The sequence below is a fragment of the Felis catus genome, chromosome A1 (genome assembly GCF_018350175.1).
Source record: "Felis catus isolate Fca126 chromosome A1, F.catus_Fca126_mat1.0, whole genome shotgun sequence".
In the NCBI taxonomy this organism is placed as follows: domain Eukaryota; kingdom Metazoa; phylum Chordata; class Mammalia; order Carnivora; family Felidae; genus Felis; species Felis catus.
The window spans coordinates 214,128,037-214,141,960 of record NC_058368.1 but is presented as its reverse complement, the minus strand read 5'-3'; the positions used below and the strand labels follow the sequence as shown (position 1 = coordinate 214,141,960).

Here is a 13,924-nt window from a genome sequence, read left to right as displayed (position 1 = left end):
ATAGACAATATTTTCGGAAGTGTTTTTTGTAAGCAGCATCAATGCAAAATACCATGCTACAGCATTTATATGCAACACTATTTATTCAAAGAAACGGTTTCCTACCAGATTTTAAAATATTCTCTCACTATGGTAAATGGTTAAAGGTATATTAAGAATGTTGTTTTATTGAATGCTTCCTATGTTTTTAGTGCCCAGGTTAAGGCTCTGCATACCAAAGAATGAACGTGCTTGGTTTAATTTGTAAGCTTAGGTAGCATTATAGTAATATTGCACTGATTAGAATTAATCAAGAATAATAGAACAAATGTATGCTGAGTCTGAATTCTAAAACTTTAAAGTAATTATATTGTTTTTAAACCTGTTTAATATTTACTTATTTGTTTGTAAATAGTATAATAAAATCAGTATCTCAAAACCAGATAACACAGTTGAGACATTCAGACTGTTATCAAACATAAGTCACCAGAGAAGCAATTCAATCAATAGAGAAGTTTTTAATTAGCATATTAATGATTTGCAAATAGAAGGTGATTCCAAAGGACTCTAGGGAACTTGAAGACACTGTAGTTTATCTTCTCATTCTATATATCCCTATGAAATATTTTTACATTATTAATTTCCAATAATCTAGGGAAAAAGGTTTTGCAAATCAAAGGAAAACTTTAGCCGAGCTTGTGCATTAATTATCACATATTCTAAACTGGTAGCTCGTGAATTAATGAGTTCCAGGCTCCTCCTAAATGGCTTTCATTAAATAAAAGCTGGACTTGGCTACGTACTCGCGTGAAGATGGAATGTATATGCATACTGGCTGCCAGGCAAATTAAGTTACAACATATGCAATTATCAACGCTGTGTGGGCCTTGCCCCACTATCCATAAACATCTTTTTTTAATTTTTTTTTATCTTTGAGAGAGAGAGCGGGGAGAGGGACAGAGGGAGAGAGAGAGAGAGATGGAGGGAGGGAGAGAGGTAGAGAGAGAGAGAGAGAGAGAGAGAGAGAGAGAGAGAGAGAGAGAGAGAATCTTAAGCAGGTTCCATGCTCAGCATGGAGCAAGACGTGAAGCTCGATCGCACAACCCTGGGATCATGACTTAAGCCGAAATCAAGAATCAGACAGGCCACTGACTGAGCCACCCAGGTGCCCCTATCCATAAACATCTTAATTACGTTCTACACATCGCTAAGACAGGGCTTCTGCAACGACTCAAACTATTTTTCCGGATCAACCACTTACGCATATCACATTTCAGAGTGTACAAATGATGGCCTATAAGAAACAGAAAATCCCCCCAAAAAACCCAGATCCCAGCAAAAAGAAAATAAAAAGTAGAGACGTGGTCTATCAAGTAATCTTTTAAGTCCATTGCTAAGCTGCCATTAAGCTGCAATTAGGCAGCTCAAGTCTTGTCTTTATAGAGGTTTTGATATTTCTAACTGATTTGCTCTTAGTGCCATGAGGGGATGGGGGCAAAAAGGTACAGTCTCTACGTTGTTTTGCATTGTTTGCTCTCTCGCGCTCTAACCTTCTGATTCTTTCCTGACTGAATACCATGCCTGCCTGCTATTTTAAAATTCAGTGTCTATGCATGCCCTAACTCTTTATCCTTTTGGTTTACCTCTTGACATCTACAAAATGAGCCTGCATAGCTGATTACTACTTGCCATGTGGTACTCCTGTATTTTGACTGCTTACAAGTCAGCAACTTCCCCATATTTCTCAAAGTTGTGCTACACTGGGCTTTTCCCTCCTTGACCTATGGCAATTCCGCATCCTAAGAATCCTGTTTTTTGGATCTAAGAGTATGCTTGGAATATGTTTTTATTTCATATTTTTTAATTAAGTAAAATCTAAAATATATACATATCACTCATTTAAACTTTATCATATTCTTATCCAGTATAACGTTAGAATAAAAATAGCACATAAATTACACAAAGACATGTTTGTCCGGTATCATTTTTACAAGGGCAAAATTCCTACGTTGACACTGGGTTCTGATTTTTTTCCACCTGAATAAAGATGACTTTCAAAACCTTAACACAACAAAATGGAAAGGAAGGGCACCTGGATGGCTCAGTCGGTTGAGCATCAGACTTAGGTGCTCTCTCTGTCTCTCTCAAAAATGAACATTAAAAAAAAATTTAATGGAAAGGGGGAAAAAAAGCACAGATTCCATGAATGAGTCAATCCTCCAGTGAACTTTCCTTTTTGCCCACATTCTTCATGCAGTCAGTGGGCATAAAGCTTCCACCCTCTCTGTTTTTATACTATTATTACTATGAAATCCCGAATTGAAGTCTACACAGAGGAAAATGATTAGCAAATGGTGTGATTTTGATTTTTAAAGGCGTTCAATTTTTTTAATTTTAAAATAATTTGACTAAAAAAAAGAATTTGACTTGCTCGGAAGTGCTTCTAGAAAAATTAAAAAATATTCAAGCATAAGAGGGAACCATGCTATCTTTTGCAGACTTTTGCAGTGTGCTATAGATGAATTCTTAATATGCAATGCATCATGGTAACAATAACAATAGTAATAACAACAGTAATAATAATAATAGCAGTTGATACTTATTAAGACCTTATTAAGCGCCACGCGCTGTTAGAAGTGCTTTGCATGGAATGACTTAATCCTTACAACACACTATGAGGTAGTTACTGTAATTATCCCCATTTACAAAGAAGAAACTAAGGTACAGATGAGATTAAGCATTTTCCCAAGTTCACAGCAACTAATGGACAGGGTCTGGATTTAAACGCAGGCAATCTGGCTCCAGCATTGATAATCTTAACCACCATGCAATCTTGCCTATTACAAAGTATTAAATGAGAATTGCTAAGTTATATATTCAACAGTTCAGTTTGTTGGAGTTTTTTTAAACTATGAATTTCACACAGAAGTCTATCCCTCTAAAAAGCTAACACTAAATATGAGCGGATCATAGTAATTTTAGTAATTTTGCATATTGAGTTTTTAACAAGGGCACACCCTGCCAAGTTGATACAAAAAGAGCTGGGTTATAGCAAAACTAGATGTTCTAGCATACTTGCAAACACTGCTTAAATTTGCATCACTTTAAAAGCTCATTACCAACTAAGCAAAAAAAAAAAAAAAAAGAAAGAAAGAAAGAAAAATACTTGACATTTTGGTATCTGTGATATTAAAAAGAACTAATATTTAATATTCAAGTGGCAACAGCTTGTAGAGTTTCCACACAACACCCACAGGGATCGATTTTTCTTTAAAATGGCCTTTAGGAGTCTGCCTGTTAAACAGCTGACACCTCCATTCTCTGTATCCCTCTTTCCTGCCAGCACCATGGGGCACACACTGAGTGCAGCAACAGACGTGTAATTCTTCACTGCAGGATTTGTCTATGCAAATAATGGAGAATATGAGAAATTAAGAAAAATGTAATTTCCACTGAATCAACCTCAGTGTAATCTCTCCTGCTAAAAATGAATAGATGTCTTTAGAGGGCTTTTCTCCATATGCTCCCTCAATCCCTTTTATATACTATCCGCGAGAAGAACAGAATCGTCATTACCTAACCGAGCATCAGTTATTCCACACCTGTACCAAGGCCACATAATGACAAGTATACGATTGCCTGGCATTTTTCCAGCATGACTAATTGTCACAGTATTAATTCACTCACCTGTGGAATTTTCAACTTCCCCAGCCTGCTGTCAAGAAGATGCATAGTAATGGAATAAAGGTTTAAAAATGCTGAACACTATAAAATATCTCACTTATATTCCAATAGAAAGCTTTCCACTAAACCATGTGTTTGGTGGCTATAATTACTCATTGCTGGGGTAAAAAAAAAAATCAAAACACTGGTCATCTATAAATTTACCTGTTACAATAATAGGAGACACAGAGAAAATTCTGTTCTTATTACCTAAAACGTGTTTCTTTATCTGTATTTCTTTCGTGAATGAACCAGTTTAATTACTATTATGGTCTACATTACAAAGCGCTGCATATGTTTGGTTAGTATAATTTAAGAAATTTTCCCATCTCAAATAGTACAATGAAGGAGTCATTTGTTAGATTCTTTTTCGAGAAATATGGAAAAGTTTAGGATGGAGATATGGGCATGTATTATTTTAATTACATGAAATATAAACCACTTTGTAACATCTTTGCCAGGCAATCTGGCCCAAGGATTTTTTTTAATGTGAGGTTACGTTCTTGAAAGTTAATATTTGTCCTGGAAAATTATTACTCACAAGTATAATAGCTGACTTTTCTGGAGATCCTGTAGCCGACAACTCTCACTGTGATATTGAGATATACCTGATGCACCTGTTAAAATTACATAGGCATTGTGACCCATTTATATATATAGGCTTGATTGCTTATGATATATGTAAAATTTAGAGATGAAAACCCAGGATTTCCTAAAGAAATTTAAATAGAATTGCTCATTTAATTCCTATATTCTATTATATACAAATTCTAAAACATTATCCTATAATGTTATTAGGTCGTATGAGGAAAAACAGCTTCCTGGTCAAGTCTGAGAAATCCTTTATTAAATGTAGGCTGGCATCGCTGTTGCAAAATTTCACTCCAGAAACTTCAATGTGCTAGTATGCATTTTGAAAAGAAGATGTGTGGTCTTTTCCAACCTTCCTTGACCCAGGCCAGTCTACCACAACCCATGGCTGGAGCCAAGAGTCTGAAGAGCAGACTCTGCCTTGACTTACGCAGACACATCACAGGTACTCAGTACATTTTAGTGAAAATTCAACAGTATCCACTTTCAGCTGAATTGAAACTGTCTGTGATATTCTTTGCCTCAGACTTGTTCATGAGGATATATATGCAAATGGAATCAGAAACACAAACTCGTTTCTCCTAACCAGATCTCAGCCCACATACTAGCGAGGAAAAGAGAGTAGTGAAATAATCCACTCTGGCATGTTGACCTACAGCAATGCTATTACTTAAAATAGGATTTTTAAGCGCTAGAAAAGGAGAAAGGAAAACAGCAGCTTCCTACTCGGCACATGCCTTCCATTTAGCATATCTGAAAGAACATTTTCCTCATTTCAAAATTGATAGCCAACTTATTTTTGTTGTTTTGCTATTGAAATTTCCGCCCTCTCTCTCCAGAGCTTATTTGCTCTAACACTGAATTTTAAGCATCTCTAAAAATGTTTGATATGTTATTATTCTTTCCAGACATCCTCTGAGAGCCAAGCAAAGAACATTAAGGAAGAAAGGAGGGATGACACTGGACAGAGTGCAGTGAACAAAGACACTTGAAGGAGCAGGGCACCCACTGCCCAGAGAGTGGACTGTGTCATCAGAATGAGAACTTACCGGTACTTCATTCTACTCTTTTGGGTTGGTCAGCCCTACCCAACTTTCTCAACTCCGTTATCTAAGAGGACTAGTGGTTTCCCAGCAAAGAAAAGGGCCCTGGAGCTCTCTGGAAACAGCAAAAATGAGCTGAACCGTTCGAAAAGAAGCTGGATGTGGAATCAGTTCTTTCTCCTGGAGGAATACACGGGATCCGATTATCAGTATGTGGGCAAGGTAGGATTCCATTGGGCACTTTGACATTCTGGTTTTAAAGCCTGAAGAAGTTACTCCTAATAAATAGACGGGGAGGATGTGAACTATTCCCCCAATACAGTAAGAATTGTTGCTTATCTGGTGAGACTTGTTTTTTTTTTTTTTTTTTTCACTTGAGTAGTTTCGGGAAGAAGACTATAGCAAGAAGCTGAGAAATGTTAGCAGTGCAACAAAGAAAGAAATGCTTCCACTGAAAACGAAACGCCCACAACCATCCACATAGGATTATCATAAATCCTTTAATTTTTACTTTAGCTTGAAAAATGTGGTCCAGCTATTCTATAAAGTAGGATGTATTAAAAACAGGAATAGAGCGATTAAGCTGTAAGGGAAGGAAGGTTCCTTTTTCTGATTCTGAAAGCAAACATTCTGAGCGTTGGTCCTTTGGCCAGGTTCAAATTAACTACTTCTTAACCCTGCACCCGACAGTGCCATCCATTCTCTGACCAGATGGAGCCCTTTGTCCGCAAAATCCACCATATTGCCTTAGATTTGGTTGCTGTTATTGTTGCTGCTATGGCTGGTTTTGTCTTGTTTCAACTGGCCAGAGTCAGGCATTTCAGAAGATAGTGCTTTAATTGTGGCAAGGTTCACAAAAGAGAAACATGGTTATGTAAAGGTGCTATTTCCAAATATCATCTGACCATTTTATTGACTCTAGAAAGTAGAGTGAGGAGGGCATCACGTATTATAGCCCTTGGAGGTTACTGGAGCTGAGTCAGGGAAACAGCTCAGTTATACTGTCATCGTGAGTTTCACTGAAATGTTATCATCAGCTACATTCTTGTTGCAGAATATCTGCATGCGGCAGAGATGGGGGGACAAATAGACACATATTTGTATTTTGTAGCTTCTGCGTTTCATAATATGGTACTGATAAGAAAAATAATTGTCACATATCCTTTATATGAACAGAGAATGAACATAACAGAAATGATAAAATGTCTTTGTTTATGATTACAGCTATGATTTTGAAACAATCATATTAGGATATCATGCAAACAGAATAAATTTTGCAGATTCCAAGGGCTCCACATTCACATTTCAATCTGTTATCAAATATCCCCTAAATAACAGTGTGCAAATATTCTCTTTAAGTATTTACCATTATAAATGAAGGAAAGCCATCCATGGCTTGGGCTGAGGTAACCAGGCATTGTTCCAATGAATGAATTATTAATGTGGAATAAAGTAGGAGAGGAAGTATTCAGTGGAGGGGTGAACATCAACACAGATCCCCAAGGGTTTAGCCTTGAATTTGATGTGAAACTCACACTCTGTGTGACTGCTGAAAAAAGACAGTCCACTTATTTGTACTTCTCTCCATTTCCTTGTGAAATTTGACTAGCACTATATTAACAGAGTAATGGTTGTAAGTAATAATAATAATAATCTTACCACCTTTAAAGCACTTTCTGCAATACAAATAACATTATTGTCATAGAAGATTAAAATTTCTTAATAACTGATTCCCCCTTTTTCCTTTCTGCTTTTTTCTTCTAAAATTGTGAGGCCATTTTATATCAAAAATACTTCGTGTTCTTAAAGAAAGGCTGGGATATTTCAGGATTCTGGAAACAGAAATGGATAAAACCGCGTAGGAATCAATTTTACCATGAGAATTCTGAGAGGTAATATTGCCACGGGGAAAAGTTTCGAGCTGTGGACTCCAAGTGGATCTGAGGCTGCATGGCTGCACTGCCACATGTGTGGCCAAGGCAGGTTGTTAACCTTCCCGGCTTTAGTTTCTTCATCTGGAAAATGCAGGCAGTGAAGCCTGCCGCATGGACTTACATGAGACAGGAACTAGTGGCTGGCACATAGTAGGTGCATAAAGACAGTATTATTATTGGCAAGCAGATCAGTTATAAACACTCTACTAAATCTATCTGTAATGCACAAATATTGATTTTTATATCATTGCAGAAGTAAAATGAGGTAATTAAGGGATCTCCCAATGGATGGAAAAGGTAGAAGATGGAGGCAAAATCCCTTCCCAATCATAGCTTCAACTTAACGAGTTGGATGTAGGTATTTTATTGGCAGCTAGACCTATTTCCCTATCTTACCATCATCCCTACCCCACCCCCACCTCCTTGAAGTTATAACATATAAGAAGATATCTACTGGGGCGGGGGGGGGGGGGGAAGCAAGGGCAATAATTGAAGTTGTCATGATTCCCAGCATTGCTGCTTCAGATGTGTTTAAGACTGTAAATAGGGCATTTCCCCAAATCTATCTTTGGGGTTATGCTTCATCAACAGGCAAAAGGATTTGAGTATAATGTGTTTTTATCACAATTAAGAATAGGCCAAAATAATTTTTTAAGGGAAAAAAATGTTTGTTCCTTCTGTGGCAACAAGTTGGTACACATTTTTTTTTTTTGAGAGAGAGACAGAGTGGGGAGGGGCAGAGGGAGAAGAGAGAATCTTGAGCAGGCTCCACACTCAGCGTGGAGCCTGACAGTGTGGATCCCACAACCCTGGGATCATGACCTGAGCTGAAATCAAGAATCAGATGCCCAACTGAGGAGCCACCCAGGAGCCCCTGGTCCACTTTTAAATAGATATGGAACAAAACACATACCTGATGTGATGATCTGGATCCACAAGGTCAAGAAACTTTTGGAAAAAAAAAAAAAAAAAGATTAAACTATAGCAGAGGTTCCAAAACATTCTTGGTTTGCAGTGCCCTTGATATTTCAATAATTGTTTTTACAGTGCCCTTAGGACACAAGAAATAGAGCCAAACAACTTAACAGGTATTTATGTTCTAACAAATAAGTAGTTATTTGAAAAAAAATACACAGCAATCAGCAGAAAAACCAATATTTTAATTTTATTCATAAATAACCACAGTTACTTACAGCATGTGGGCATCTCCCAGGCACTGTACAACTTCTAAGATCAGACGCTGCCCCTCAGTTCCTTTTCCACATTGATTTTGCATTGTACTCTCTTATTATCACAAGTTCGATGGGAAAATATAAATATATGACATCATCGAAAGGAATGGAGCACCACCTACTGTTGAAACTGTTAACTTCTCTGGCCTAGTAATTCACAAGGAGACTCACAGAGCCCAAGTGTTGCTAGTATTTCCCTCGCAATGTTAAAATACTTCCTGGCACCACAGTGGGTTCCCTGCTACACCCCAGGATGCCTCAGCATGCACTGTGGACAGCACTGGACTGTAGGTAGGTTGGCACTTAAAGGTGTACAAAGGCCAATAGAACCTTAAATCTTGCTATTAGCCTAATGAAATAACATTACTTAGAGTCCATCCTCTGGGCCTGAAATGAAAAGGATTGGTCTGTACTTGTAAAGGACAGAAGTGTTAACGAAGAAAAAGTAATGCAGCTGAGCAAGTAGCACTTAAAGTAGAAGAGTTTTTTACTCTACAAGCATCTGTTTATATTTGTATTGATGTTCGTTGTTTCCATTACTTTGTGGTAAGTCTGTAGGGACAACAGTGAGGATGGTGAGTGAGGGAAATGTGAGAATGGGTGGGAGCAGAGGGCTGTCGGGTGTGGAAGGAGAAAAGAGGGAGAGTCACATGAGCACAAGAGAAGACAGAATCCTGAGGCTCGGGTAACAATGAGGTGAATAGATAAGATCACATTCAAAACTTGGACCTCTCTCCGATAAGCTGTCTGAATGCTCCCCAGCATTTCACTGTGTCCTGTGGCCAGTAAGATTAATGCAGAAGCATGGGCACGGCAGGGCTAGGGAGAGAGGCACTTACTGGGAATAAAAGTGGGGAAGGCCAATTAGAGCTGAAATATTGACAATCTGGATTCTGATTTATGAGAAAAGTCTCCACACCTCTACTCACCTAAAAATGGTGGTGGAAGGTGTGGGCAACAGGGAGGGAAGATGTTGTCTGTATTGGGTAAGAGTTTGTGAGCTCAAGATACAGATATACATACAGATACAGATAAAGAATACGATTTCTTTTCTAAAATACATGACCATCTGGGGGCAGCTTGTAGCAGAGTTAGCATAAACAGCATCAGTGCCACCTGGGAGCTTGTTAGAAATGCAGACTCTTGGGGCCCCACCTGAGATCTCTTGAATCGTAATCTACATTTCAACAAGATCCCCGGTGAATTGTATGCATATTAACATTTGAAAAGTGCTGCTTTTAAAAATGCCTTGGCCAGGGTCTCACCTACCCCGAAATTCTGACTGAGTTGGTTTTTTAATTGTTTATGATTCTAATATGTGGCGGAATTTGACAACCACTGCTTCAGTTCGCAGCATTATCACTGGCAATGACTATAACAAAACGTGGCAAGTTCAGTGATAAAATGGGCCTCTAGAAAGTACTGTGGAACTATGAAGGAGAGGAGCCAACTGGGTGTGGGGCTCAGTAGAGCTTTCTAAAGGAGGTGATAATATTGGAAGCACTCTTAAAGGAACAGCAGGTGTGAGCTCATACCTCAGAGGGAGAATTAGCAGGACTTCCCAATTAATTAGATGCAGAAGCCAAAAGAGAGAAAGGCAGAAGTTCAGACAGAGATTTCAAGACTGGACAGTCAGGAGAGTGGAAATGTCACCAATGCTGGCAAAATGGAAAGTGATACATGTTTTCATGTCAAGGGGGAACAGGAAGAGTATTTGCTTTTATATGATATCCATCTGGGTTATCTTTGGCTTATGTAAACTTAATAGGAAAATAAGGGGGAAACATTGTAATTCCACATTTTCAGAAAACCCCACACCCCTCCTGCCAGCTTTATATAATGTAGCAATTCCTTGGTGATGATTCACATATAGTCTAAGATTAGGTTTAATAAGAAAAGAAGAACATAGTAGAGATAGATTAGATTTTGAAGATGCGGCCAATCATTAATACAAAGATGAATATATTTCAAGCTCAGACCTTTGCACAGTTTTAGGCAAAAGATTTGCACCTGATCATTAAACAGTCCACAACAGTGTTTAATTCCCTGTCTCCTCCATTTTGTTCTTCACAGTGTTCTCTATCCTCTCCTTCCACACAGTGTATACATAAGATGAAGCTCCATTAGAAGCTTCTATTTTTAGTAGCATACCAGGAGATCTGTTTTTATGAAATTTGACAAGCTGTGTATTTTCATAGATATTTTCTGATGTTACCTTTTTGGAAGGTGATGATGGTTTTCTCTTGTGGAGTTTCCCCCCCACCAAAAATAGATATGCTGTGCTTTTTTAAACACCATGAAAATTTGGGTTTTACTTGAGGTTCTAATGTACAGGTCTTCCTAACATGCCTTTCTCTTGAGTCCTTAAAATTAATGTCTACCCAATTCAGCAAAGCCACTAGTCTCAGGATAATTAGACAGTAATGTCTTAACGGCCCATAAAAATAAAAGTGTCAGCCATACACACCTTTAAAATTAGGAATGAACAATTATTTATTCCTATAATTACATGATCCAAATTCAGTAAACATGAAGCAATATTATACTCATTCTGAAAGACCATTTAAAAGATGCTATCATTAAAATATTGCTTTCTTGTATTCCAATTTTTTTCTGAAAAGATCATAAATTGAAGAGCAGAAACCTCCTCGCGCTAATTTGACAGGTGATTCAAAGAAGCCATTTAACGACTGCCGCTTGAAACAGCAGCATCAGATTAAAGCATCGTCACAGCTAACATTTACTGAGCCTTACTTTGTTCCAGACACGCTGCTCACTGCTTCAGATGTATTAACTCCTTGGAATTTCACAACAACCCTACAGACTAGATGCGATTTAGATCCCTGTCTTACAGATGAGTAAACCAAGGCTCAGAGCACTCAAGTATTTGCCTGCTAGACTTGGCGGTCAGCGTCTGTCTGACCTCGTAACAGCTCAGTTATTTTCCTTCCCCTGTACATCCACTACTTCACAGAGCCATTGCAAGGCACAAATGAAAAACATTCCCAGAACACGCTTTGGCATTCAGTGATTGCGTCTGGCTCAATACCACAAATATCTGCTGAGAACCTGCTGTGTGAAACCCAAGGGTAGAGAGGAAAAAAAAATGTTAAGACTAGTTTCAAAGAGCTACACAAATATGTTTGCATTATTATAATGCACAATGCTTTTACTTTTCCTTGATCTTAATTTTCAGAATACATCAGTGATATTCAAAATAGTTACATGTGAGCATTTTAAAATTAGATATGCAATTAGCAGTCTTTTTGGTCATTGTGATGAAAATGTGTCTTTTCTTTTTATTTCCCTTGATAACCTTCTCTAAACTTCTATTCTGGTTCAATGACCTGCAATAATCTTTTCTCCCTGAGTCAGGACAAGTGCCTTGGGCACATCTTTCTTCTTCATCATTTAAATTTAATGTTCAGCCATTTAACATTTTTATATTTCAATTGGTTAGTGTATTTAAGAGACCGTGCACTCGCTGGTTGAATGTACTTTTTAAAAATGTTTCAAAAGTAACTTCCCAACTGCCAATATTGGCAGTAATCCTCATTGTGTTTCCCTGTCACCACCTGATTTCCCTTTCTTAATGACAAAAGCTTCAATTTGCTATTTGATGCTAAGATGTCCTGTGTAACAGCAGTTCTCTTTCTGAATCTTAAACTCTCCACATAGTCGCTCGTGTGGAGAACAGCACAGTTAGAATGCCTGACCTTGGTCATAAACCCAAAGGCAACTGTTCAATTGCCTGGGTCACACAAGTAGAGTAAAATATAGAAAGAAAAAGAAGGACCCAATCCCAAATCCTCCAACTTCCACGTCATTATGTCTGTGGAATCCTATGTCCTCCTGCTGGCAATTCAATTTGTTGAACGAAATGGAGGGATCAAGGTGAATATGAGAGAGTTAAGGATTCGGGTCCTATTTGTTCCCACTGAGCTATTTTACCTCCGTACTCCACAAGTCGAACAGATCTAGAGGTTGTTAGAAGGTTATAGAGATGCTACATGTTCATTATAACAAATTCCCTCCAATCTATATTATAGACATGGCTAAGTATTTGTTTACTCATTACCTTACTTGTTTGTACTATTATTAAACAATATAAACACTTGATTTGCAGCAGAATTCTTTGTTTTTTGTCATATTATGGGTCCACCATAGCAGATGGAAATATGAATATGCAAAACGCCAACACCGCAGTTTACATTTCTTTTCAAATCAAAATCCTTAATTATCATTTTGACTGAATTTTATTCCAAAAATCAGATAAATATTCTTGACTTATTGGTAATCAACAGTAAAAAGATACTTAAACCACTGATTTTTTTTCATTTCCATTGATTTGAATGACAGAACTGGCACATTCATTTAAATATGAGAAGCCAAGGACATATATATTGTAAGCAGAATTATAAGTTTAACTTTTAGAAGGCCTTCCATCTCTTGTCAAAATTAAAAGATGCCTTCCTTATGTTCTCTCTTTTATCAAAAATAAACAAGTTTTTGACAGGGGTTCTGCCTTTGATAACCTTCATGAAATTTAGAGATTATGTATGGATGTTAATGTGTCATTGGAATCTCAAGAAGGCATCTCTTTGTGTATAGATTTGGCCACTACTAGCAAATTCCACTTTCCTATAAGCTTTTACCTTGTCAATTATTAAAATGACAACATAATATAATCCTCATAAGTAGGCAAAAATATATCAATATTCTTTGCAAACCTAGCTTTCTGTCTGGAATTAAAGAGGAGGTTGAAAGAAAGTACAGAATTCCCCGTAAGACAAAGAGGTTTTTTTCTTATTGCTATTACTGATAAATAAGTAGAAGGAATAGATACTCTCAAAGGTCAATATGAGGAATCAAATTTGAAATTATGTGATGTGAAATAAAAAGAAAAGCAGCATGCCAAAATATTTCACCAGGAATATAGTTATAATTGCTTCCGGCTTTCCATTCACAAAGAATACACACACACACACACACACATACACACACACAAAGAGGCATTTTAGAAGATTGAAATGTATACATGTGTGAAATATATGAATAAATATTTTAGGTGAATTAGTATGTTTTAGAAGACCTGAGGGCAGTAATGGGGGCATAACAAAAAGCCTGAAATATCACTCTGCATGTGGGATTTAATGCTGACTAGAGGGAACAGAGATTGGAGTTAAGAAGGCAATTGAAGAAGTTATCTCGGCTTTGACATTTTTGAATACATTTGGAGAGAAATGCTTTTCATTCATTCAACAATTATGCACTAGAGAGTGTAAAGTTAATAGCAAAGGAGGCTGCTTGTGTCTGAGCCCCAGCTCCACGGTGACCACCTGGGTAATACAGGGCAAGTTATTTAACCTCCCTGTCCCCCATTTCTTCAACTGTTACATGAAGGAGTAAGAAAGTTATTGAG

At 37.5% G+C, this 13,924-nt stretch overlaps 1 protein-coding gene and 2 long non-coding RNA genes across 12 annotated transcripts in view; 2 read left to right on the top strand and 1 right to left on the bottom strand.

Annotated features, from left to right (window-relative positions):
• CDH6 (cadherin 6) overlaps positions 1-13,924 on the top strand; it is a 127,364-nt gene that overhangs the window by 65,885 nt on the left and 47,555 nt on the right. For 8 of the 10 annotated variants that reach the window (XM_019812349.3, XM_019812356.3, XM_045038462.1 and 5 more), the window contains one exon: positions 5,202-5,558. In XM_019812349.3, coding sequence (XP_019667908.1) covers positions 5,331-5,558 — 228 coding nt within the window. In that variant the 5' untranslated portion in view covers positions 5,202-5,330. Of the gene's footprint in view, positions 1-4,500; positions 4,739-5,201; positions 5,559-13,924 lie in introns of all 10 variants that reach the window. The other 2 variants (XM_019812360.3, XM_045038455.1) reach the window with 1 other exon arrangement.
• LOC109492136 lies at positions 3,164-8,572 on the bottom strand. The gene is made up of 4 exons (XR_006586079.1): positions 8,464-8,572; positions 8,184-8,218; positions 4,244-4,319; positions 3,164-3,382 (listed from the first exon to the last, which is right to left on the bottom strand). It is a non-coding gene; the product is annotated as an uncharacterized LOC109492136 (long non-coding RNA).
• LOC109492137 lies at positions 5,565-12,630 on the top strand. Its single transcript, XR_002145895.2, has 2 exons — positions 5,565-8,793; positions 11,124-12,630. It is a non-coding gene; the product is annotated as an uncharacterized LOC109492137 (long non-coding RNA).